Raw genomic sequence first — 25346 nt, 5'->3', positions numbered from 1 at the left:
GAAAATTTTAGGCTTATGGGATAGTCCGTGAGGCTGTATTGTCTGAGCCAGTTGCCTTGAAACCATTCTGGATGTTGGATCATCTGGGCCATGGTGTCACTGGAGACTATTCAGGGGGTTTTGGCTGGTCAAACCTAATGTATCTTAATCTGGAACAAATCCATAGCCTCTGGCTTTCTGTGGAAACAAAAGCAGAGCCTCCTTTCCAAAGCAATATATCTTTACATCTAAATTTTGAAGTCACAATACCTTTAAAATACACATATTGGTTTAACTCAACAGCTTTTATGATCAAATGTTTTTCTGCAGTTAGAAATCCCAAAGACAACACAATCCAGATTCTCTATGTAATATCCATCTTTACATGGCTTATTTTTCATACTACCTTTACTGTCTCTTTAAAGACTTTATTTTTTAAAACTATGTATTTCTTTATATAACTGTATATATTCCTTTTTCTCTCTCTTCCAAGCCTACGTACATTTTTACACACATTGTAAAACATTTAAAGTCTTGTTTCATCTGAATCTACCTTGTTTTGTAACTATTGCTTTAAACTGTAGGCATTTTTAAGACCAAAATGTCCACTGTGGCTTCCCAACATGGCAGTGGTATGTTTTCTGCCAGCTTTGGGAGCCATCAGCTCTTAGAAACAGTGGGTCTATGCTTTTATCAAAGCAGCGTGTAGCCCAGAAACATTTTTTTTTTTTTACTAGCAAAGGCTAAATCCACCATTATTCATGGATCCAATAGCCTCCAATCTTTCCCCAATCACCTTCCTTCTCTCCCTTCACATATGAGTGGCTCCAGTGGCTCAGAACGTTCCTCAGTTCTTCCTGCTCTTCTTTCTCTTTTCTGTGTCTGACATCACAGTCTGGGGACAGCGCAGAGGCGGTGACTGACTGGGGAAAGGGTGATACCCATTCTGAACTTCAGGCTCAGCTTCTCATTGACTGGCGGCTTGAAGGTAAACTTTTGGACCAGAGCAGTGAAGAAAATAAAGAGCTCAGACCTGGCCAATTGTTCTCCAGGGCAAGCTCGTTTTCCTGCAGGAAATAAAACACGATGAGATACTTTCTCAGCTGCTATTGATGCCTACAGGGACTGGTGTTTCCATTTTCCTCCTGCAAATCCTGGACTGTCCCTGTGCTTTGTTTCTAGCTGTTTATTTATGTCTTACATGTGTCTCAATGTGGAATGTTCCACTGAATGTGGGACACCAGGATCACAGTCTTCATGTGGGACAATAGAAAGGAGAGGCCTGAGCTGGCTGAGAGAATGTAAGACTAGTCTCAAGGCTTTTCAAATTCACTTACAAACATATATGATATACCACACAATGACTGAACAGCAAAATTATGGACTGCTGTAGAACCATTTTGAGGAAGAAATAGTTTAATGATTAAGGTTATTTACTCTCTATCACAGGGCAGGAGTTCAGATCTCAGCACCCACATCAGGAGGTGCACAAACCTCTGCAACTCAAGATCCAAGAGATTCAATGCCCCTTTCTGGTCTCCATGGGCACCATCACATACTTACATGTGTATACGTACACAAACACACATTCCCACATAAGTAAATAAAATAAAAAATGATTCCAAGATATAATCAGGTGTCCGAGCTGAATCCCTAACATGAAAGGCAGGGATATACAGGATGCCCTTGCAAAGGCTCTAGCTTATAAATTGTGTCTGCTGATCTATGACAGACAACTAGAAACAGATCAAGCATGGGCAACTAGAAACTGATCAAGGCTTGACATCCCCGCATTCATTTTGTACCTGTCTCCTGTCTCAAACATTTAGTCAGATTCCTCCTCGATTCTACAGACAGACATGTCTATCATTTAGTAAGTGCACATGCAAACTTGACCATCATCCCTTTCAAGGATGAAGATACCAAGACAGGAGGATCTAAGGTGTGGCTACCAAACTGACAACAGCCAGCAATCCTCCTGGAGAGCCTTGGAGTGCCACCCAGAAGTCTTCAGTGATTCTCTTAATATCATTCATGAGTAGCAGAGCCTTGCTTGGTGAGACTGTCCCCTAAGCAGGACCTGTCATCTCATCGAGGACAACAGCTCAGCTTCCCTTAAAAACCTCTGCTCTGACAGGACCACATCCTGCAAAGAAAATGGAGAGTGCTGCTCACTGTCTGCATGGGCAGTGGAGATTTGCTCAGCACCAAACACAAATTGCTCATAGAAGTGGCTGCTTTCTGAAGACTAATGTTCCGTGTGACCAGAACTGAGATAATAATCAGCAAGATTCAATGTGACAAAAACTGACACAACCTGAGAGTACACATGCTTCTTCCCACCCTTGTGGTATAGTCTGAGCACTCACGTCCACAACCTGACAACATGTTAGGCAGCTGGTATGTCCCTCTAAAATCCCCTGTATCAGCATAGAAAATATAAAATTAGTTGTCTGTCTTTCTTCACTATATTTTGCTTAGTTTCTGAAAACACATTGGTGAGACTGTCTTATGTCCCAAATAATTTTCTGGCTTAGGATTCTGATTATGCTGTCCTTCATTTTAGGGACTTCTATTATGTGGATGGTTAACCCATTCCATTAGGCTTGCCAGCTGTGCCCATGATTTCACATGATAGGCTTAGCTGTGGTGTCTCTCTTGTCCTCTTCACATGGGGCATGCACCCCCAACCTTTGCATAACTTTGAAGTGCTTGTTCTCTTAAAGACAATAGAAGTTGTTTTTCTAAGTATCTCCTTTTCTACTTAAAGGGCAGACTGAGACCAGGTGCATCTACCCTGTTGGGCAGATGTCACTCATGTTACATGGTGTTCTCATCTAACCTTTGCTGTCAATTGGGTTTGAGATTCTATTGTTGATGGTGGCGTCTACCATGCTCTTCCTTAAACAGTGTTTAATTCTGTAAGTGAACATATTTTGAGACTGTTAATAAAATAATCCTCATCTGCGTGTTTCTATTGGCATTTCTCTTCTTCCAAATTTTGCACGTGGCTGCCAAATTGCGACATTAGAAATTCTTTAAAAAACTAAATCTTTATTTTTTTATTTTATGTATGTTGGTGTATATCTTTGCTCCACAGGTGTATAGTGCCCATTGTGGCCAGAAGAAGAGGTCAGATTCCCTGAGAATGGGACTACAGATGGATGTGTGCTGCCATGTAGGTACTGAGAATTGAATCTGGGCCCTCTGGAAGAGCAAACAGTGCTCTTAACTACTGAGAAACCTACCTTTCTAGGCCCTGTGTTAACATTCTAATGCTCCTTGCCCCCTCTGTATTTAATCACCCATGAATATTGGTAAGTGTTACAACCCATTGCTAACCAGTACTTGTTTTAAAACCCCAAACATTGCCAGCTTGGCCATTCAAGCTGGCATTTCCTGATTTTTGGATAACAGTGTATCTCAAACTTATAGTTTTCCTTCTCCTGCATTAAATTTTGTCATTTTCTAGAAGTCCTGGTTCTTTTTATCAAACAATATGTAGAACATAATATGAAAAACCTGGTCATGAAGTTTACAGTGTCAGTCATGGAGCGACAGTTCCCAACTTGGACCCAACAGGCCTTTGTGCTTTTCTGTTTTGTCTCTAGAGCCATTTATCACAACCATATGAGCATCCAGGATGAGATGTAAAACAGGAGAACCAAGATTATCTAAGCTACTGACCCCATGTAGGAAGTTATTAGCAGTAACAGGTTCTTACTAAGTAATACAGATTGTGACTGTTTATTATACAGAAAGATGTTGACTAATACATAGGACATGAACTTGACAAATCTTAAAATGGTGGCAAGTTACAGTCTGGATGTAATATAAAGAGAACAAAACTACAAGTTAAAACATAAGCCTTGTACCCTCTTATGTCAATTCTTTGGCATGTGATCTTGAATAAGAAAGAACCCTCTTCTTATCTCTCCTTGTTTGGGGTTTGCTGCTTATGGAGTGACAGCAAACATTTATTCCTTTCCTACCCGATTACTAATAACTATGCTGCTGTGGTAATTATGTGACACAATTGGCTTGTGTCAAGTGAAGTGTGTAATTTAGAGTAAGTGATAACATTCTTAATAAGAGCACCAGTGTCTCGGCGTGTTGCCACTTTCTGGTGCAGATGGGATAACTGTTTTAACTGGGTGAGGCCTGAGGCCCCTTTTGGAATAGCATTTTTATAGTGAGGAGAAGGCATGTTCAAGGGCAGCAATGGGCCTGGAGGAGCATCTTTCTGTGGAAGCCATGATGGGGGTCTACTCACACTCTTCTCACCATAGTTCTCAAAATCATAACACAAAGCATTTATTTAGAAAATAAAAGGATCACATTACTAGACTTTCCATATTTCATGGATCTGATTCATTAGCTTGGAAAAGATGAATAAGTGAAATATATAGCTGAGGTTTTGTACTATAATAGAAAACGTGAAAAATTTTAATAATCAGGAAGACTGGAAAGAGTCCCTGTATCTCATCAGCTTTCCTATTAAAGTGAGTTGAGAACAGTGAACAAGGGAACAGACAGTCCCAGATGGAAAGACAAAGAGGTCAGAAGCAGCCCCTGAAAGACATAACCAGGGCAGTCCAGTCTCAAGCAACACTGGCTCTGGATCCACACTAGCATGCAGGCAAATGCAGGCTCCTCTCGGCCCGAGCCTCAGTGTCATGAGAAGTGACATTGCCTCAGATAATCTGACAAACTTAATAATATATCAAGCATTCCAGTGTGGCTTCTGGGCAGCATTTAGTCACCTTCTGCAGATAGTGTTTTGAAACACAAGCTTCAGTGGCAGAAAATCTGGTGGACATTGAGCTCTAACTGCAGTACACTTGGCTAGATCTGTGTCCTTACCTCTGCAGTGATGACTAATTTCAACTGGAAAGGCTGCAGGGGGACACATGCTCCAAGGGGAAGCTCTGCTTCATCTTCTATCCCACTACTTTCTTGCTCTCAGGTTGGATGTTTGATAGGTAATAAATGCTTAGAACATATTTATTGAATTAAAGAACTGAAAAATTACTTGTAAGAACATATTCAACATATATAAGCCAATATCTGGAATATACTAGAACATTTGGTTATTGATTTAGCAACACTTCTACTGCAATCTTTAGTAACTTACCTGGCAGAAAACACAAGGGAGAAAGAGTCATCACTGCATTCCCTTTCTTGCTTATCAGGTGGTGTAGCAGATGCATGTACTAACTATATTTAATAAAGGAATTGCAATTTACAAAGATAAGATCTATTCAGGGAATGTTTATGGGATAGAAGCCAATTCACTTGGGCAAATGCCAGTTATAACTATTTAACCAGTTAAAAACATTAAAACTCATCTCTCTTCCTTCTAAGGAGGCATTCCCTTAAAAAGAACTTGTGACACTCAAACTGCCTACACAGTGGAGGTATCTACTTTGCTGCTCAGCAAGAGGAAAAGATTAGGTCTCTGCTGTCATGCTGTAGAAAACAGAACAAAGGGAGTTGAAATCTCCATCAGAAGCAAGGAAGCATTGATAGTGTATGTGTGGAGGTGCTGGACTGAAACCAATTGCAAAATGGAGATCTGCTGGGAAGGCTCATCTGTAAGGATCCCAGAAAGAAGGGAAGGGATGAGGTTGAGCTCTGAACTCTCTCCTGTGCATCACAACTCACCCATTGAGAAAGGCAGGAAAGATTCTCTCTTCTTAAACTGTCCATTTTCCAAAAAGTGCTCTGGATTGAAGATGTCTGGGGTGGCCCATTCTTTCGGGTCCATGTGCAGTGCAGTCAAATTGGTATGGACTACAGTACCCTAGAGAAGGTAGTAAAGACTCAAGACAATGTAAGGACAAGACACGGACAGATGGCTGGTGGTTACCAAACTTCCATGCCTGAGCCTACTTACCTTTGGCAGGTGGAATCCAGCCAATGTAGTGTCAACTGTCACTTCCCTGGGAACATTTAGAGGGATGATATTCCCCATTCTCAGCACCTCATGGACAACAGCATTGGTGTAGGGCATGGCGTCTCGGTCAGCCAGGCTGGGCTGCTTCTCCTGGCCAATCACTCTGTCAATTTCAGCCTGTACTTTTTCTTCAAGGAAACAAGATGCTCCATTAAGTTTTAAACTTCAATGCTTTCTTCTAAAGATAGAGAAAGCTGTCTTCCAAAACTTATTTGCTTTTATTTCATCCAGTGTCCTGATTGTGAGGAAATAAAAGTTCTCTACCCTTTAAAAAGTCTGATATAGAAAACTGCAGCCTCTCTACCTTTCTTCAAGCCTGCAGCATAACTATGGATTTATATATATCCTGAAGTTAATAATCAGAATGGCCATGGCTGAGCTCATATCAGTGTCTATTCAGATGTCTATAAATAAATGCTTTTTACTGAAAAGATTATCATCAGTATACTTTTGCTTTTTCTACTTGTAGTCTGAATTCTAAGGTCAGGACACCAACAGATTTCTTGTCTGGTAAGGACCAATTTCCTTTGTCATAATTGAGAAATCCTTGTTGTATCATCATGCCCATCTACTTCCTCTTCCTAAAGCACAAACTCCCTTCATAACAGTGAATCACCTCCTCATACCATCCCATTGGTAAATAAGTTTCAATGAGTTTATAAAGAAGCCACAAACATTGAGACCACAGCGTATCCACCGACTAATTTCTCAAGGGTATATGTCATCATGGGCAATGAATTGTAATGTGTTTCTGGGCAAGGTTGATGGTGAAACTAGTAATACTTTATGAGCTTCAATGTCTTCATCTGATTATTGAGACTAAATTAGCCTCATCATATGACATTTTGAGATTTACATGAATCATTATACTCGTTATGACAAATGGTAGATATTTCCTCTCAATATCTTCACTCTTTTAGTACAGTAGATATTTAGCTGTTTACCTGCTCCTCTAGCTAAAGATGACATTTCCCAGATTCCTTAAAGAGGAAGTATAACCGAATTTTGCAAGTAAAATATAAGTAGACACAATGTTTCATCCTTGAAAAAAGGCTTGTAGAGGCAATGTCCCCTTCTTTCCCTGGGGTGTAAAGACAGATTGCATGGGAGCCTCTGCAGAGTCTGTGAGCCTCAGCTGAGCTCACCACTGCCATAAGGTGAAAAGAATTTGGAACTCTAGGTCCCTTATAAGGTCCAGCATGACTCTCCCGAGAGAGATATATAAATGTCTAACATTGGCACTACTGTACATATAAAAGGATGACATGGGAATAAAATTCATCCAATGTAAATCAGATATCAAACACTATGATGATTTTGAGGTAGGGCCAATTTGTGTTCATTATCATCTTGACTTTTCAGCAGTCTTGCCTCAGTCTCTTAAGCATTTTGATTGACAAATTGATGAAGTGGGCCACTAATCATAGGTCTTCTTTCAAGTTTTAACTGTACAGTTATAGAATATTAAATATATGGTGGGGAATATTTGATCATACTGTGAACACCAAGTTCACATTTGCATTATTAAAATTGGGTCAGGTGGCTAAATTAGCAACTAGTTGAAAGAAAGTAATAATAGATCATCAGAGGGCATCTCAAAGAGATAGAGAGATGCACTGAAAGTAGTAGGGAGGGGTTTGAGTGGTGTGGCTTTGTGTGTGTGTGACATGCTTTAGGTAGATACCAGGTATGAGAGAGGGTTAGCTAGTTGCTACTGAACCTTTCTGAACTAGCAGGTTTTCACTTCAACCTTTGACTCTCTAGTTTTACTTCTAAATAGAATGATATTGGCTTAGCTAAAGCTACCTTTAGCAGCAGTGGCAGAGGCGGTGCCTGCAGGAACAGAATTCCTGCCCAGATACTGCTAGAGAAGCAGGCAGGTAACTGCAGAATTGCAATTGCTGACTGAAAAGGCAGTAGATTAAGGTGCAGCCACTGTGCAAAAATTGAAACAACAAATATATCTATATTGTTGGAAAAGGAAGATACAATAGCCCCCTGAACAGCAGGAAACAATTCTAAGAAAATGGCGCCCCTTTCTCCCAAAGGTTTCATGTTTCTGAGGGTTATGGATAATGGTTATAGGGTTGAGGGTGGATGAAAACATTGGACTTGGTATTCCCCTTAAGAAAAGAAAAAAGAGGAAACAAAAACAAAAACAAAGACCAGGCAGTGGTGGCGCACGCCTTAATCCCAGCACTCAGGAGGCAGAGGCAAGGGGATCTCTGTGACTTTGAGGCCAGTCTGGGCTACAGAGTAAGTTCCAGGAAAGGCGCCAAAGCTACACAGAGAAACCCTGTCTCAAAAAACAAAACAAAAAAACAAAAAGAAAATAAAAATAGGGAATGCATAGATATAAGATATTAAGGTAGATTATTGTATATACTAGTGAACTAATTTAGTAAAATATCAGCCTTAGATAAATTGCACTGTTATGGATTCTTGTATATTGATACAACTGTAAACTATTTTTATATTCTTATTCCAGATAATTTGTATATTGATACAAATACAGAACCATATTTGCTATAATGTACATATATTTGTACATGAATTTCTACTCTTATTTGAAATGTTTTGTATATTGATACAAATGTAAAATATTTGTTATATTGTACATATCTACTTCTGTTTAGAATATTTGGTATATTGATATATATTTAGGATTATTGCCATATTGCATATTGTACTATACATTCCTACCTCTGCTTTGGCTATTTTGTGTATTGTCAAAATTTTGAAGTCATTGTCCTTTTACTGTACATTTGCTTACAGACTGGTTAGCCTGTTTACGTGAAGCCTTAGTCTGTAGGTTATCTAGGTAGACAAGACTTACAGATTTATAGTCACCTATGCTTATTATTTCTATAGTTATGTTAGGTTCTCCAGACTTACAGAAACATATGTCAGATGGATAGGCGATCCTCAAACACTTCATTGACCTAGAGAATATGACATTTAAATGTTTTGATAACTTGGAATTCTGTTGATGTGAGACACGTTTGCTCCTGGCAGCACCAATCTGATTCTGAGAGAATGTTGTGCTTCTGAGACATTTCTGTTTGGAAGTTTGTCTTCACCTTGGCACAAAATGGCCTACTGGGCAAAGAACTGCCCTTTCCTCAACTGCTGAGTGTAAAATGGTCTGACAGATACTCTAAGCCTGTAGCCAATTTGAATGCACCAATGATGTTAAGAAACTTTAGGTGACTGTCCAGGCTGCCAGCTGTTACTGTCTACTCTTGCAAGACTCCCAAAAGTTGCTTGCATCCTTCTCCCATTTCTCAGGTATTATTATATTCCTTCTCAGGCCTTTGGTGGGATTGAAGACTAACAGTTACAGTTAGAATCTTCTTGTATCTTAGCTAGAACATATTAAGTATTAGATTTTAGTTCTTTAGGACAGGACACCTTTTGGAATGATCTTTTTAATGTGCCATTTACCTATGCTCCAGACTTCTCTGGATTTTGTTTGTGGTGGTTGTAGTTCCATCTTGTCTAGGTCATTATCCCTTATTCCTCCTGAACAATATTTGATAATCATTCCTGTTGTATATAGTTTTGTATTAGGTTAGAACTTTCTTATTTAGACAAAAGGAAGGGAAAGATGTAGTAGGTAGCTGTTCCAGCTTTGATCTGGAAGTACTACCCCCAGTGAGGCTTTTGTTAACTCACGCCTACCTATGACCTGCCTCTGAGGTGGGGCCAAGACTGGAGCCCTTAAGACCCAAGATCTGAATGTGTCAGCTCTCCTGGTTCCTAGTGATCCTGGATGATGGATGGTAGACTGAGCAGAGTTCTCTAGAGAACACTACTGGACCGCACTTCACTTCTCCCGGATCCTGTAACCAGTCTCTTTACTTACTGTGAGTTACCCCAAAATAAATGTCCTTTTTAACTACGCAGAGTTGCCTTAATAAATCCCCCAATAAGGAATGACAGAACCAGTTTATCTCGCAAAATAACTAGTTCTTCACAATTTTTGGTTTATCTCTCTTGCATTCTACCTTCTGTGTTTACAAATTTAACAATTCTAGAGAATTTGTATGGTTAAATATACAAGATATTTGTCTTCCATATTCATGCATGCAACAAGATGTTTTTCCTTGGGGGCTGAACTTCTGTACTGAACTTTACTCATGGTCAGTGAATATCCTGGATGCTTCCAACTGTTGACTACTATTAATACTACAAAATGAACACAAATTAACTTCTATCAATTAATATACTGGATGGTGAGATGACTGAGCACTTATTGCCAAACCTGATGATATGTGAATAAGGTCAGGAATCCACCTGATAGAAAATAGTAACTTCCTTAAGTTGTTATTTGATCTCCATATGTGCATGTGGAAAAAGAGTGTGCAAGTGTGCACATACGTATGTAAAATAAACAATATATATATATATATATATATATATATGTATATATATATATATATATATATATATATATATATATATATATATATATAAGCTTTTAAAAATATACTGATATCCTACAATCTTTGTTTCAGAAAGCAAGCCTGAGCTGTACCTCGATAGGCTCTAAGCTTTCTTCAAAATGGAACCTTCATCAAGAAAGGCATTTTAGATAGTAGCCCAGATGTGCACAATATAAATACAGAATATGTATTAATAACATTTGTGTGTGTGGATAACTTAGAGTAAATTGATTGCCATACAAGCATGAGAACATGAGTTGGAATTACAGAACAAAGGCAAGAAAGCCAGAAGTGGAAATCTGCACTTGTTTGTCATCCTAGCACTTGTGAGGCAGAGACAGACAGATCCCTGAGCAGGCAGAGCGGTGCAAATCACAAGACATCAGCTACCAGAATAAAGAATTAGGACAGTACTCAAACTGGGAAGGGTTGTTATAAATGAAGGAGGGTGTGGATGAATGCTGTGTGGTAAATCCACTCTTTGCTGGAACATACCACAATGTAAACTGACTTCTCTCTTTACTCCTGAACTCCAAGATTGCTGATGGTACAGAGTGTAATATCTGCACTCCAGGAACAGTTACAGTCCTGAGGTCAGTTCAGGATGTGCCTCTCCCAAGTGCACAGCGCCTCACAGCTGCTGCCCCTCTTCTCACTCCACCAGGCCCTCTTCTTACCCCATTCTGCCTGAGTTAGATGCAGTCTCATGGGCTCACCTTGGACTTCTGGGTAGAGGGCCATGTAGAGCAGAGCCCAGCGCAGGGTCGTGGATGTTGTCTCTGTTCCAGCAAGGAAGAGGTCCAGAGTGCTGCAGATGAGGTTCTCTTCATTAAAACTTGTAGCAGTCTTGTGTTGGTGCTAGAAAAGACAGTGTGAATTTGTTTATTCAGAGGATTTGTGGTTGTCTCATAATAACCCGTCCTCGCCCTGAGGAATGAATTGCACTAAGTCATTCAGAGTGATGCTCCCTTTGATATTCAACAGGTGGCTTTGCTGATACCAGAAAGATTAATATGAATTTTCTGTACTCATTGGTTCTCCAATCTGCATCATCTTGCAAAGTCAAAACTTCACTGACTGCCTCAGTAGTTCTTTATGGCAAAACATCACCTTTGCTCACTTCCTCTAGAAGCATCAGTTTGCTAATACTGCTCTTAATGTTGTTGTTCTCATACCTATACTTCATATGGTAAATGATGTGTCTCCTCTTCTGGGCATAAATATTATTCCAATGAATATTATGCCAGGAGGATGAAATAAGAGACAAGGTAAGAGAGAAGATAATACACACACACACACACACACACACACACACACACATACACACACACACACACACACACACATACACACACACACACACACACACACATACACACACACACACAATCAATCTATCTATCTATCTATCTATCTATCTATCTATCTATCTCTCATTTACCACTGTGCCCCAGGGAGAGGAGGACTCCATAATCCAGTGAGCTGAAAATTCTATGATAAATTCAGTGATATGTATTTGCCAGAGGTCTACTAGGATCAAGGCCTTACATTTTACAGCATGGCTTGAATCCATGTTCCCCCACAGGCTCATGTATTAAATACTTGGTTCCTTACACCGATAGTATTTGGGAAAGTTCCTAGAAATAGGAATATAGCATCTAGCTGAAGGAACTTGATGCCTGTAGGGAGGGATGGTAACTTTTAGAGTTACACCAAACCCATGGTTCCGTCCTTGCTTGCTGCTTCTTGCTGCACTGTGGTGTGAATGCTTCCACCATACCCTTCTGCCCCATGAGCTGAGCTGCTTTGCCATTCACAATGATGAACTAAACTGTCCTAAAACTTGATCAGAATGCATTTTTGTCTTATTCAGTTGTTGCTGCCATATATTGTTGTCACATGATATAGAGTTAACTAATATGTTCCCTCAGTGTCTTCTTGCCTTGATCTGTTACTGAATAGTACTGATATGGAGTCCAGGGAAAGGTAAGTGAAATCTAAAAAAACTCTACAATTTACTTATCTGAAATTTGTCTGTTGTAGTGTGGTCTGAGTTGGGAAGGGTAACCAGGTCTGTACCAACTCATAACAAAATGAAGCTCTGAAATTTAACCACTATTTTTATTGTGTGTGTATCTCTTTCATATACTGGAAAAAGAACAAGGAGAGGAATAATAAGAAGCAATCTGGGAATCACCAGGACCTCAAGCCAAATGATAGTAAACCCTTTATTTCTAAAGACCTCAACAACACAAAGTTATGTTACCACACATTTACAAATTATTACTCTTATGTTTTACTTCCCAGGGTATGTTAAGTAATGATCTACAAAGGTCTTCATATTTTCATCCTTACAACCATGGCATGTTACCCAATGTCCAAAAAATTGATCCCGTAGATATGACTAATTTCAGGAGGAAAGGTTATCCTGAGCTATCCTTATGAGAGGGATCTCTAGGGTTAGAACAGGATAAATGAGATGTAAAGGGATCAGAAGGGAAAGAGATGTTGCAATATTGGCATTAAAGATGGAGCAGGGAGCTACAGAAACAAACATCAATGTTCCCTAGGAGATTGGAGACACCGGCAATGAATTTTCCAATGTCTCCCAAAGTAGCTTGCCTCGATAGCATGATTAGAGATGATCTAGAACTATGAGAAGATAAATCTCTGCTATGCTAAACCCTCCTTTGTGGTAGCCTGCTGGTGACTCAATGGAAACTATTCTACACCACTCTTTCTGAAAGAAGACACAGACAGCATCTTCCCCACCTTTGTCATTTCCTTGAGGAAAGCATCAATGAAGTCTCTCGGCTCATCAGGGTCCCAGTCTTTGCGGTGATTGTTAACTATATCAGAAACTTGTGATTTCAGTTTTCCCCAGGTAGCTATTATTCTTTGGTGTCGTCCAGGAAGATGTTTCATTATCCATGGGAAGATGTTATAGAACTAATTAGGGAGAAGAAAATGATCATGGAGACAACATAAAGTCACTTTCTGTTTCAAGACAGTCTTGACTTTCCCTCTTTATCCCCTACACTGGAACTGTGGTAACATCTGGAATGCTGTTTTTCCTTATAACCACTGGTGGGCATTTTAACACTCCATGCAAAATACACCAGCTTCAGACTACTATGCACTGGTCCATCTGTTTCCACTCTAGAAGACACATTGGCATAGCATTTAGTAGTTGTCCCAGTTCTGTTCCTCATGTCATCAAAGATACTGAAGGGCCAAGGGATGAAGGTAATAGGAAGTGAGATCAGGCTGGGAAGCATACAAGGGGAGATAGCCACAGCTGCAGTGGCTACAAATTGAGCTTATCAACTGAAATTAACACAGGAATTTGATATTTCTGAGTCTGAGATCATGGGCCAGGTCAAATTATGGAGCTAAGCTCCTGTGGTTCATTGCTGTAGAATCCAGGAACTCTGACTTTCCAGAGGTATGAGTGAAATGGAGAGGGGCATTCCTGCAGCATGGTGATCAGTACTCAGGGGCCCTGAATGTGTGAAGGCAGGCCTTCTTGATTCCCACACTCCCAACACACTTGGGATACACCTCCACCTGTGAGCCTCACCAGGGGTTTTAATGTAGGAAGTCTTGATAGTGTAAGAAGTGCCCTGATCACAAAATACAAAGTTAATTACAGACTGCAGAGGCCGCTGTTACCCATGGAAGGAAAAGAGCATCTGTGAAGACAATTCTGAAGACAGGAGATGCTTGCTCCAGCACAGACTCAGCAACAGCATAAGCCAAAGACAAGACAGGAGTCCTTAGACTCAGCTCACTTCCACCATGCATGTAACCAGCAGCCCCCAATTTTTAATGACCTAGAATGCACCCGAGTCAGTTGCCTTTTCTTTATTGCTCTTTTTTGTCTTTTTTTTCTTTGTATTTGCAATATTTTTAAGTGGACACTTTTTATCATCATCATCATCATCATCATCATCATCGTTACATTTTTTAGATTTTATTTCCCTTCATAAATTCATCTAATGCTATTTATCTTTTTCATTTGTAGACAATGAGTTCTCTTCCATAAATTATTTTTTATAACCCCAAGCATTTGTATAAACCCCTTGCATTTAGTAATATTTTTACTTTACTGACTTTTAAAAATAATACTTTTATATTTTACTTATTTTCTTACATTTGATTTCATTTTTCAACTACTGAGCAATATTTTTGATATTTTCAATCTCTCATATTTTTCTCTTCTCTTTTATAACACTTCTCTCCACTCACTTATTATTGAACCTTGCTTCTCTTCTTTTTCTGCCTTTTCTGGTCTCCTCCCTTTATGTCACTTATTTATGTTTCCACACTTACCTTAAATAATTGTGTCTTCATAGCAAATTGCACAGCACCCTTCACATTATCATTTCAACAGAGACATGTTGGTGAACAATCACTAATTTTAAGTGTGTTCTTATATCTGTATAGTTTAACATTGCTGCTAGAGCAGTTTATTTCCACTTGCAAAGTAATACCAGCCTTCAAGAACAGGCTGCCCAATATGAAGATCATTTCAAAGAATCCAGAACAGATATCCCGATCAATAGATGCATACAGTAAAACAAATGCAAGAAACGAAAAGGGTGAGATGATGCCTCTAAAAATCATAACTCCATTCAAAGACCTTGAAATCTGTGAAATATTGGGTGTCCAAGTATTTTCTGGTCAAAATGATCAGAGACTGACGGAGCTGCAAACAGGTGGAGGAATCCAGTATGAGCTCTAGAGGTGAAGGTGAGCCGAGTGGAGGAAATGGGAAAGGAGGCGAGAGGTAGCATAAAGATGAAAAATGGGCAGAATAGGAGAAAATTCAGCAAGGAAATGTTTATAAAAACAAACAACAAACCAACAGAAATGTTGGAAATTTTAAAGTTGAATCAAAAACAAGATAAAACAAAACAGAAAATAAAAACAAAAATCCTCATCAGAAAACATCAACAGTCTCCACCAAAGAGAAGATCCAGAAGGGAGAACACTGCTGAGGAAAAGCTACATTCCAAAAACAGTAACTAAAAATGTAAGTAATGACCACAGCCAGAATGTAGAAGAACCATGATATGATCAAGAGACTAAGCCCAAGAATGTACAGGACTTTATTCAGAAGCTGAGCTAAAAAGTAAAGGGATGGAGGATGAATTCAATGATATTACAGCAGAACATTTCCCAAGTCAAAGAAACAAAAAGACATTCAAATACAAAAGTCATTGAGATCCCAAAATAAATATGACCAAATAAAAATATCTCCATGGGAAATCAAAACTGTAAAGGATAGAAGCAATATTTAAAATTTTAAAGGGTTCATCCCAGGGGATGGCTCAGTTAGTAAAGGTGTTGGCTGCACAAGCCTGGCACCCGACACACACATAATTAAATTAAAAACTTCCTACTGACATCCAATGACCAAAATGACCACCAAAGCAACACTGAAGAAGATGCTTAATTGAGTGCTACACACAGAGAGGGAAGAAAGATGAGGCTCAATCATGAGAACACAGGAAAGAATAAATTTAGTGAGAACAGCTGAATAAAGAAGAGCTAGGAAGGAATCCATCAAGTCTAACACAGTAAACAAACCAATCCTTAATACTAATCAAGGGCAAAGGAAAAACCAAATAATCCAATCAACCAGGAAAAAAACAAACCTGACAGAGCTGCTGAAACTAGTTAACCTCTCTCCGTGATAACCTTAGCCATGAAGCAAACAGAAACTGGAAACAAGCTGGGCTCGCCACTCTGATGTTAAATCAAAATTAGCTAGAAGAGATAAAGAAGGCCACTACACTCCATAAAAGGAACAATTAGCCAATTAGAACAATTGAAAAGTAGTGAATGGGAAAGTGTATGTGTGTGTGTGTGTGTGTGTGTGTGTGTGTGTGTGTGTGTGTGTCCATGTGCGTGTGTATGCTGAAAAGAAGATGCAGCTGAGTATGCAGAAGGAGTAATGTGAGAAAGTGAATGAATGAGAGAATGAATGAGTAAAGAATGAATAAATGATGTAGTAATATGGAGAGCAATGTAGCAGAGTAGAGAGAAGAAATGTGTATAGAAGACAGATGTGAAGCTATGTAAAAAAGAGATGTCATGGAAAATGAAGCTGTACAGAAAAGTGATGTAAATATGCAAAATAGGTATGTGGGCTGTGTGAAGAATGTAACTGTGGAATTATCTATGTAGAGAAAGAGAGATTTTCAGAGAGGATTTTTTCAAGATACAGTAAAAGAGAAAAGTTACCATCAGAAAGCATGTGTTTCCTCCTTTTTCCCCTCAGATAGAAAAAGTTTAGCCTTCGCTGTGTTCATGATTTTTTTTTTTTTTGCATACCCTGGTAATGACTAGAAACTGATCCCTCCAGTTACTGAGAATACACAAATACATAGAGACTGAAAAATAAATTCTTGAATAACAGTGGCTCATTGAAAAAAACATGTAGAAAATGCCAAGCTCCTAGAACCAAATAAAGATGAAAGCTCAACCTATCAGATATTTCAGAGATAGCTAAGGCAATTCTAAGATGAATGTTTATGTAGGGATAAGCATAGGAACATACAGCCCAGCATGGGGGTAAAGATTGAATCCCAAAGGGCTATATCTTTTGGCATTACAATATTGATAGCTTCAAGTGAATGGACATGTAAATAGTGGAAACAGTTTTTAATGTTTACTTATCTTTTATGTCTAAATGAAAATATAAGAAAAATGAGTGTACATGGCAACATGAATACTTAAAATATTCACAACAATGTTATTAATAAGAGCTTTAACTTAGAAACAACTAAATTTCTAACCACTGAGAAAAGATTAATGAACAATGACAAACGGTTAATAAAGAGAAGCATTGTACACAGGAGGAGAGCTAGAAAGTATACTTGGGGTATGCATGTAAGATATAAGAAGAGAAGTATGGGAGATAGAGGGGCAAAATCAACAATAATATCTCCATACTTTAAAAAAGAGCAGCATTTGGACATGCATAAATATCACATAAATGTTGGTACTTCATTAAAATATTAGAAACACTTTGTACACAGTAAGTTTTCTTATCAAAAACTTCCAAATCAACAGATCAGTTTGTATCAAACTCAACTTGAAGACATTATATTTATCTTCAAAAAGTTCTGAGAACGAAAAGAAAGAACCTACCTGTACTTGAATTAGCCCCAGCCCAACTTTCTCCCAAAAATAAAGGAAGCAAGAATGCTTACATGGACCATCGGTGAGGAACCCAAACACATGGCCTCATCCAGTAACTTCAGCAGCTCCTGAAACTGACTGTCATGGTACTCAAAACGTTCGCCAAAAGTAATGGAGCAAATGATATTGGAAACAGCATTGTTGATCTTGAAATGAGGGTCAAAAGGTTGTCCTGGAGGTGGATAAAGAAAAATATGAATCTTTCAAAGATATTGGTTTCTTATTTCCATATAACAGAGAACCATGTAGGAGGCTCTGGGTATAGCTTGCTATGAGGTTTAACATACACCAAAGAATCTGTCAGTATCTGGGAAGTCAGACTGATGACCAGGCCTTAAGTGCAACAATGTGTCTAAAGACCATTTGTGTGCCTAGCTGCAGAACTCCTGGGGCAGGGTCATGGCTACATGTTCACTAGCTCAATCTTCAGTGCTCAGCACAGTGCAGGCCCAGGACAAGCACTTAGACACTTAGAATCTGTTCAGTGATTGAAAGAGCCACAGCCTCCAGCACCTGCCCGGTAAATTGCCCACCTCTCTCCTCTCTTATGGCCCCCACAAGGTGTCTGGCTTCCTCTTGTATGCGCTGTTCTAAACTCTTCTTTCCCAATCCAAAGTTCCTCAGTGTCATCAGGGCAAACCTTCTTTGTTCCTTCCATGTCTGGCCTCTGGAGAAGATCAACCCTGGAAGGAAGAGATTCAGCATTATGACATTGTGATTCTGATCTAAAATTACCTGAGAAACTGGCTGGGTATACGCATGATGGAAGGAGAATGGCCAATAGGGGGCTTGACAGCTGTCTAGGCAGAATTTCACAAAGCAAGGAGCATAATGGCTAGCATCTCCTGGTTGTTTACAACATCACACAGTTTTGTCAGTATTTCTAATATATACTTTAATTTAGTACTCTTAGGAAATCCAAAGGCTTATTACCAGAACTTTCCAGGTCTATTACGATGGATAGAAAAATGAGATACAAGGATAAAGTAAAATTTGTAAGGGAACATGGTTATTAGGTAGCTAATGAGGTGATCAAATTCAAGTCTTTCCAGAACCAATGCATCTATACTTTGTTTTCAATGTGTCCACATTTTTATTAATATATATGTATATATATATATATAAGTCTTATTATCTATGTCAAGCTAAATGCCAGGAACCACTCCTGGTACCACAATCTGTACAATCTGTAGTTCAGGTTCTGTAAAGCAGTGGTTATCAATCTTACTAATGCTGCAACCCTTTAATATAGTTGCTCATGTTGTAATGACCCCCAATTATATAATTATTATTGTTGATAGTTCACAATATCATAGATACTGTTATGAATAATAATGTAAATATCTGATATTTCCAATGGTCTTAGGTGACCCCTGTGAAAAGGTCATTCCATCCCCCAAGAGGGTCATGATCCACAGGTTGAGAACCTTTTCTCTAAAGGATTAGCAATGACATAATGAATCTAGAGATAGTTAAGGAGTATTTATTAGAATGGGTTATAAGCTAGTCCGAAAGTGACTGTTTCCTAATAGAAAGGCCAAAAATGCTATGATTGTTCAATCCCATGAGGCTGGATGTCTCCGCTAGTCTTCTGCATTCATTGGAATCTTAAAGTAGTAGATTCTAATACCCATGAAGGAAGTCTTCATCAGCAGGATAGTTGAACTTGCCAGTGAGAGTAAAGGCAAGAAAGCAAAAGGCAAAAGTTTCCTTTTCCATGCCCTTATGTGGGCTGCCACAGAAGTTGTGGCTCAAACTTAGAGTGGGTCTTCTGATCTCAAATGATCCAGATTTAGGGTGGGTCTTCCCACCTCAAATAACCCAATAAAGCAAAATTCCTCATTGTGTGCTCAGTTGCTAGGATTTTAGTTGATTTCAAATGCAGTTGACAACCAAGGTTAGCCATCAAACTCCTGGTGGAATTCTCTCAGCATCCTGGCATCTAGATCATGGAGTCATGTTGGCTTCCCTCTGGCATGCCTGGATTTGTGTTGATAAGGCTTCAATGCCATCACCCTGGTCTAATCCACAGTCTAGTGTTGCAACTGGAGTGTGTAAGCTCCCACCTTTCTTATTGAAAACAGGTTTCCTAATGCCTTTTCTCTAGTCTCTACCTGGTATCCTAAGATCTCCTCTGCTCAAAACTACTCAGAAGTTTTCCCGGCTGTTAAAATAAAAATCAACATTTAGCAAACATTGCTTGTGCTCTTGTGATCAAGGTCACAAGTATCAAGTGCGCTTAATTATGTTTTTTAAATACCATGCTTGCAACACTGTATATCTTTCAGTTCCTCAACACCTCTCTCCTTCTTCTCCTTTCAAGGGTATTATATTCCCTTGACTAATTATTTCTTAGATGTCCTTTACTCAGAGAAGCTTTCCCAGAATCCTTAGACAATGTTAGACATCTCTGATAAAAGCTTTCTTTATTGATACCACTTTACTATTTAAATTCCTGTTACTAACTTATACTGTCCCAACTGGTTTTATGTCCATGTGACACAAGCTAAATTCATTCTAGAGAGGGAGCCTCAGTTGAGAAAGTGCCTCCATAAAATAGGGCTATAGGCACACCTGTAGGGCATTTTCTTAATTAGGGTTTGGTGTGGGAGGGTCCACTCCATGTGGGTGGTGCCAACCCTGGGCTTTTAGTCCTGGATTCTATAAGAAAGCAGGCTGAATAAGTCATGAGGAGCAAGACAGTAAGTATTCCTCCCTGGCCTCTGCATCAGCTCCTGCCTCAAAATCTTTGCCCTGAATTTCTGTTCTGACTTCCCTTGATGATGAACCCTGATATGGAAGCATAAGCCAAATAAACCTTTTCCTCCCCAAGTTTCTTTGGTCATGGTATGTCATCTCTAAGTAGTAACTCTAAGACCTATGTCTAGCACTTAGCTTCTTATAGCACACAACACAGTGAATTGATGTAGAATTATTTCAAAGAGTAATTAGAAAGCATCTAAAATGATGTTTTGTTGAATTAATAAATTTTAGATTACTTTTTCAACTTATGACTTTATTTGATAACAATATAAAGCATTCATACTAATAAATTATAGCATTAGCTAGGAGCTTAGAAATCCTAATGATTTTAATGGTAGAGTACAAGCAGCTATAAGCAAGATGTAGTAGAAAAGGAAGCTGACTTACATCCATTTTCCTAGTGTTGGAGTGGGAAAAGGGTTGTGTTTGGGGCTGTATGTCTGGCTGTGTTTGGTACTGTGGTTACTTCCTATCAAAGTATCTATAGTTAATTTTACTAAACATGTGATTTCACTCAGTCTCTACTAGGACACACTAAAAATCATCTTATGGGTGCTTTCATTCAAGAAATATGGTATCCAGCTCCCATTAATGATGGCATTTCATGAAGGGATTGGATTATGGGAGTGTTGGATAAATAAGGCATATAGGTGCCTTTTATATAGCATAAAAATTACAATACATATCTTAGAACACATGAAAGACTTACCATTTTCATTAAAGATATGTTTTTGTATAGGAAATATAGGGCGACTCATAAAGTTTTCATCCAGGTTAGTAAAGGCTTCTTTGATTAAGGGCAGGCTGCTTATAATCACTGAAGACATGATTCCAAAATCCAGACTGATAACATTCCCATACTTCTTCACAAGCTGAAAGATATTTCAATGGTTAGAGGTGAGTGTGCTCATACGTGTGTGTCCAGGGATGGTAAGCATATGTGCAGCAAATAGTAATCTTATTGACAAATCCTCATTTCCTTGTGAATGATAACCTCGGTTTGTGGAAATGGTTTTGATTTTCTTTTCTTTGCTACTGCACTAAACTCAGATTCACAGCAAGAATGGAATTTACCTATACAAATTCATTAACATCAGTGAGTGGATGGTGTTATAGTGTGTATCCCCAGAGGAAGTCTTGAGGACATAAATTTGAATAAATAAGCAAATTCTTTAACTCCAGCATTCTGCAGTCTAGGGAAGGCAGAGAACACAGTGTATGCAACCTGCCAAAGACCAAGGTATGTCTGTGCAAGTCTGCTGTAGCAAGCACAGAATAAGAAAAAAATATTTTTACATTGAATGATTGATTGACTGATTGTGTGTATGTGTGTCTCCTGTGTGAGTGATTGTGTATATGTGTATGTATCTCGTGTGTGTGTGTGTGTGTGTGTGTGTGTGTGTGTGTGTGTGTGTGTGATGGGTGGTGTTGTGCATGTGGAGGTCAGTGGACAATTTTCACAGTCTGTTCTCTCCTCTCACTGTGTGAGTCCAGGTGATCAAATTCAGATTACCAAGTTTTGCAGCAAGTCCCTTACCCACTGAGCTACTCTGGCTTGCAAGCATGGAATTCACTGTAATTAAAAATACCTTTTAATGGTTTGCTTGCATAAATCACTATGATAGCAGAAGCAATAGCAAAATAACTGTGGCTATTTAAATAATAGAATATGATTTAAAGGAAGGTTCTGGTAATAGAAACAACAGAAAGACAGAGAAGAAGAGCCCAGAGACAGTGCAATGGGTCATGCAGCATTCAGGTCACAAAATTCTTGCCTAATATGCAAAAATACAAGTGTGTTCTTAGGAGTCTGATCTAATAAGATGTTAAAGATGAATAAAAGGAAAAGAAAGAGAATGGAATGAACATCAACTCATATAAGACATCCTAGCAGTGACTTGGGATTTATTAAATAATTTTCTACAATGACCATATAAGGTATACTTAGGACCATTGTATTTTGGGGTCCCATTGTTACAGCTAGTGTGAAGTACATGCTAATATCTAACTTACGTATCGCATGCCCACTACAGTCTGATAGGACTTTCTCTTGTTTGAGTAACATTCCAATAATAATTCTGTGAACTACTACAGAGAAAGCAAAGAAACTATGAGTCGGAGGGAAGTACAGTTCACACATGCTCAACAAGCAGCCCAGCTTCTTCCTGAGCTCATCATTTTAATTGATTTAAAATATCTCATCCCTTTACTACACTAGACATTTGTTAAACATTCCTTCTAAGCACAGCACAATTGATGCCATCATTCATTCTATCAAAGGCTAGGCCCAGAGCTGCCTGTCCATCTAGATTTCATATGATATCGCAATTGATTACCAGAATCCATAGGACTCATCTGATCATAGACTGTTCTGTGTTATGCCTGGTAATGTGAGATAAAGAAAATGTAGATGAGAGCATACTTGAAGAATGGTGGAAACTTCCCAGTCTGGCAAAATACAAACCTTTCATGAAGACTCCAATGGCATAAAGCCACAAGTAAAGCAAAACCACTACAATCAATATGGAAATGAAAGCAAAATCTCTTCAAAGCAAAGATACAAAACAACAAACTTTAATACTTATGGTGAAAGCACCAAGGCCAGCATGGGAACAGTAGAAGAACACTAAGTACAGCGGATTGTCAACCTACTGTCCTAAATCAGGGGAAAGACAGTGTGGGAATGGAGGAGAAGGCATTCTGAGGTGGGTCAAAGCTAAGACATTCCCTTCTGCTATAGCCTCCTCTGGAGGAATGGAGAAAGAAAGTGCTTGAGGTCAGAAAGAAAACTGTAAACTCAAAAGGTCAGAAAAAAAAAAAGACAGTAATGAAGGATGAGTAAGGGGAAAAGACAGCAGACCTCTCTGTCTTTGAGTTCCAGCTGCACTGGACACTGAAGAGCAGGTCAGTGTGTGACATGGGTCTCAGTATGTGGGGACAACACCTGAGTGGTGTGTCCTAGAGGGGAGAAGGCTCCTCCCTGTTTGCAGTCTCTTCACTTCACATGGAAAAGCCTGGGAGGACGATAAGAGAGAGAAGGTGAATAAAAAGCATCTACTCGGACAGTGTCCAAGAAGCCCATGGGAAGACAGGAAACTAAGAATGAAAACAGAGCAAACAGACAAACCACAAAGCAATGGAACAGTAGGTTCAAATGTTTATATATAAACTGTAAACAGAGGTGCTCTATCTTCCACAATTGATGATGAGATTTGAATAATAAAAAAATTGCTCAAGTATATGTTGTCCAGATGAATGCATTTCTAGTATTATAAGTAGTTAAAAATAAAAGGGCTAAAAAGCCAATGCTTTCAGGGTGTAAGAGATCAGAGAAAAATCAGGCAAAACAAATTTACTCTGGATAAAGAGGGTCATTACATGGTTAAGTCATCAAACGACCTGCCAATCTTAAATGTGTACTGTGTACACCGAACAGACTTTCCAATTTAGTGGAGAGCTCCAGAACTGAGTAGAGTAGGGGACACTCTCCCAGTGGAGCTGGAGACTTGGTTGTGGCTTTCTTACATCAGTAGGTGAGCAGTCAGTAATGATGCAGAAAAAATAAGGCTCAGTAAGAAAGAGCTAACATCTATACAAAACTCTAGTCAAGAGGAGTAGAACACACACACACACACACACACACACACTTTTGATTTTAATTGCAGAGTTGAAGGGTTTTACACACATTTCTTAAAGTGCCAGGGCATATGTCTCCATCATAATTTATTATTAGGTCATCAAACAGACCTTGGCATATTTAAAGGATTCAAATCATACAGTGTGTTCTCTGACCACAATGGAATCGCCCTGGAAGTATGTCAAGAATAAGAAATCCTCCAATTATTTGGAAATTGAGCTGCAGGGTTTTGTTGTGGTGATGGTGGTGGTGGAGGTTGTTTGGTTGGTTGGTTTTGGTGTTTGGAGACAGGGTTTCTGTCTGTAGCCATGACTCTCTGGGAACTGGCTCTGTATACCAGGCTGGCCTTGAACTCACAAAGATCCACCTGCCTCTGTCTCTTGAGTGCAGGGATTCAAGGTCTGTGCCACCACTGCCTTGCTGAGCTGCGTATTTCTTAAATGAGCACCCACAGAAGCTAACTCTTTGGCCTGGGGTTAGCTACTGTGAGCATGAGCTTTATAGCCCCGCCCACCTCCACGCAGTCCCGGAAGTCACAGTTCAGGATTAGGTCAGAGCAGAGCCAGGCACCCTCATCCCCCTCCTACCTGTTGGAGCGCCAGGTGTGGCTGCTTAAAGTCCATCTGGAATATGTTGCGCACGAAGGGCAGGCGTCGCGGCCCTGGAGGGAAGTTCTTGGGGCGCCGGCTTCTGAAGTAGTCAGCCAGGAACAAGAAGATGACAGCAGCCAGCAGCAGAGTCCGGAGATGGAGCGCTGCCCAGATGGCGGCCACCAGGGAGCCCGCGGCGGCGAGCATGGCTGGTACCCGAGCAGACTCCAGAGGACTGAGGGTCTGAGCTGAGGCTCAGGGCTCCTAGCCTTAAACCTCTTGGCTAAATATATTCCTGCCCCCTCTCAACCACACCCCTCCATTTCCTTCTGATGCCCTTTGACCCAGACAGCACAGACACCCTGTCCTTACAGCCCCACCCCTCCCTCTCTGAACAGAGCTCTTAGCCACTCCTTCCTGGTAGCCCAGGACCCAACCCCCAAGAGGAAGCTCAGAGCTCCCTGCCCTGCCCCTTCATAAGTTTAATTAACTAGATAAACCTTTGGAATTGTGGCTTTTCCCTTCAAACTTCAGTTACATAACGAACTAAGAAGAATTTGGATTTAATGTGGTAATTATAACTTACACTTACTTATAAACTACTTTGGCACTATGTGCATGATATAAAACCTAAAGCAGGTAGATGCACATAGCTGTAACTGAAGATGGATTCTTGGTTATCCAATCTTATTGTGTAGCTTCTGTTTACATCTGTAACTTCCCAGTTTAAAGCTGCACCAAATGGCCTGTTGTTGTCTTCTCTTCTT

At 39.5% G+C, this 25346-nt stretch overlaps 1 protein-coding gene across 2 annotated transcripts; it reads right to left on the bottom strand.

The window, feature by feature from the left end:
• Nucleotides 1–686: 686 nt before the first annotated feature.
• Nucleotides 687–24937, bottom strand: LOC118578105 (cytochrome P450 2J3-like). 2 transcript variants are annotated; one of them, XM_036178763.1, is made up of 9 exons: nucleotides 24577–24937; nucleotides 21062–21224; nucleotides 18123–18272; nucleotides 17601–17761; nucleotides 13153–13329; nucleotides 11097–11238; nucleotides 5876–6063; nucleotides 5644–5782; nucleotides 687–1046 (listed from the first exon to the last, which is right to left on the bottom strand). In XM_036178763.1, exons 1-9 carry the CDS (start codon nucleotides 24784–24786, stop codon nucleotides 868–870), a joined length of 1509 nt encoding a protein of 502 aa, XP_036034656.1. In that variant the 5' UTR covers nucleotides 24787–24937; the 3' UTR covers nucleotides 687–867. The 2 variants fall into 2 exon arrangements, with proteins under 2 accessions (XP_036034656.1, XP_036034657.1); XM_036178764.1 differs by lacking the exon at nucleotides 5644–5782 and having other exon boundaries at nucleotides 939–1046.
• Between the last annotated feature and the right edge of the window lie 409 nt (nucleotides 24938–25346).

Source organism: Onychomys torridus, chromosome 2, assembly GCF_903995425.1.
Source record: "Onychomys torridus chromosome 2, mOncTor1.1, whole genome shotgun sequence".
Lineage (NCBI taxonomy): Eukaryota > Metazoa > Chordata > Mammalia > Rodentia > Cricetidae > Onychomys > Onychomys torridus.
Note: the sequence above shows the minus strand (reverse complement) of the source record. Positions and strands in the feature narration are given on the sequence as shown.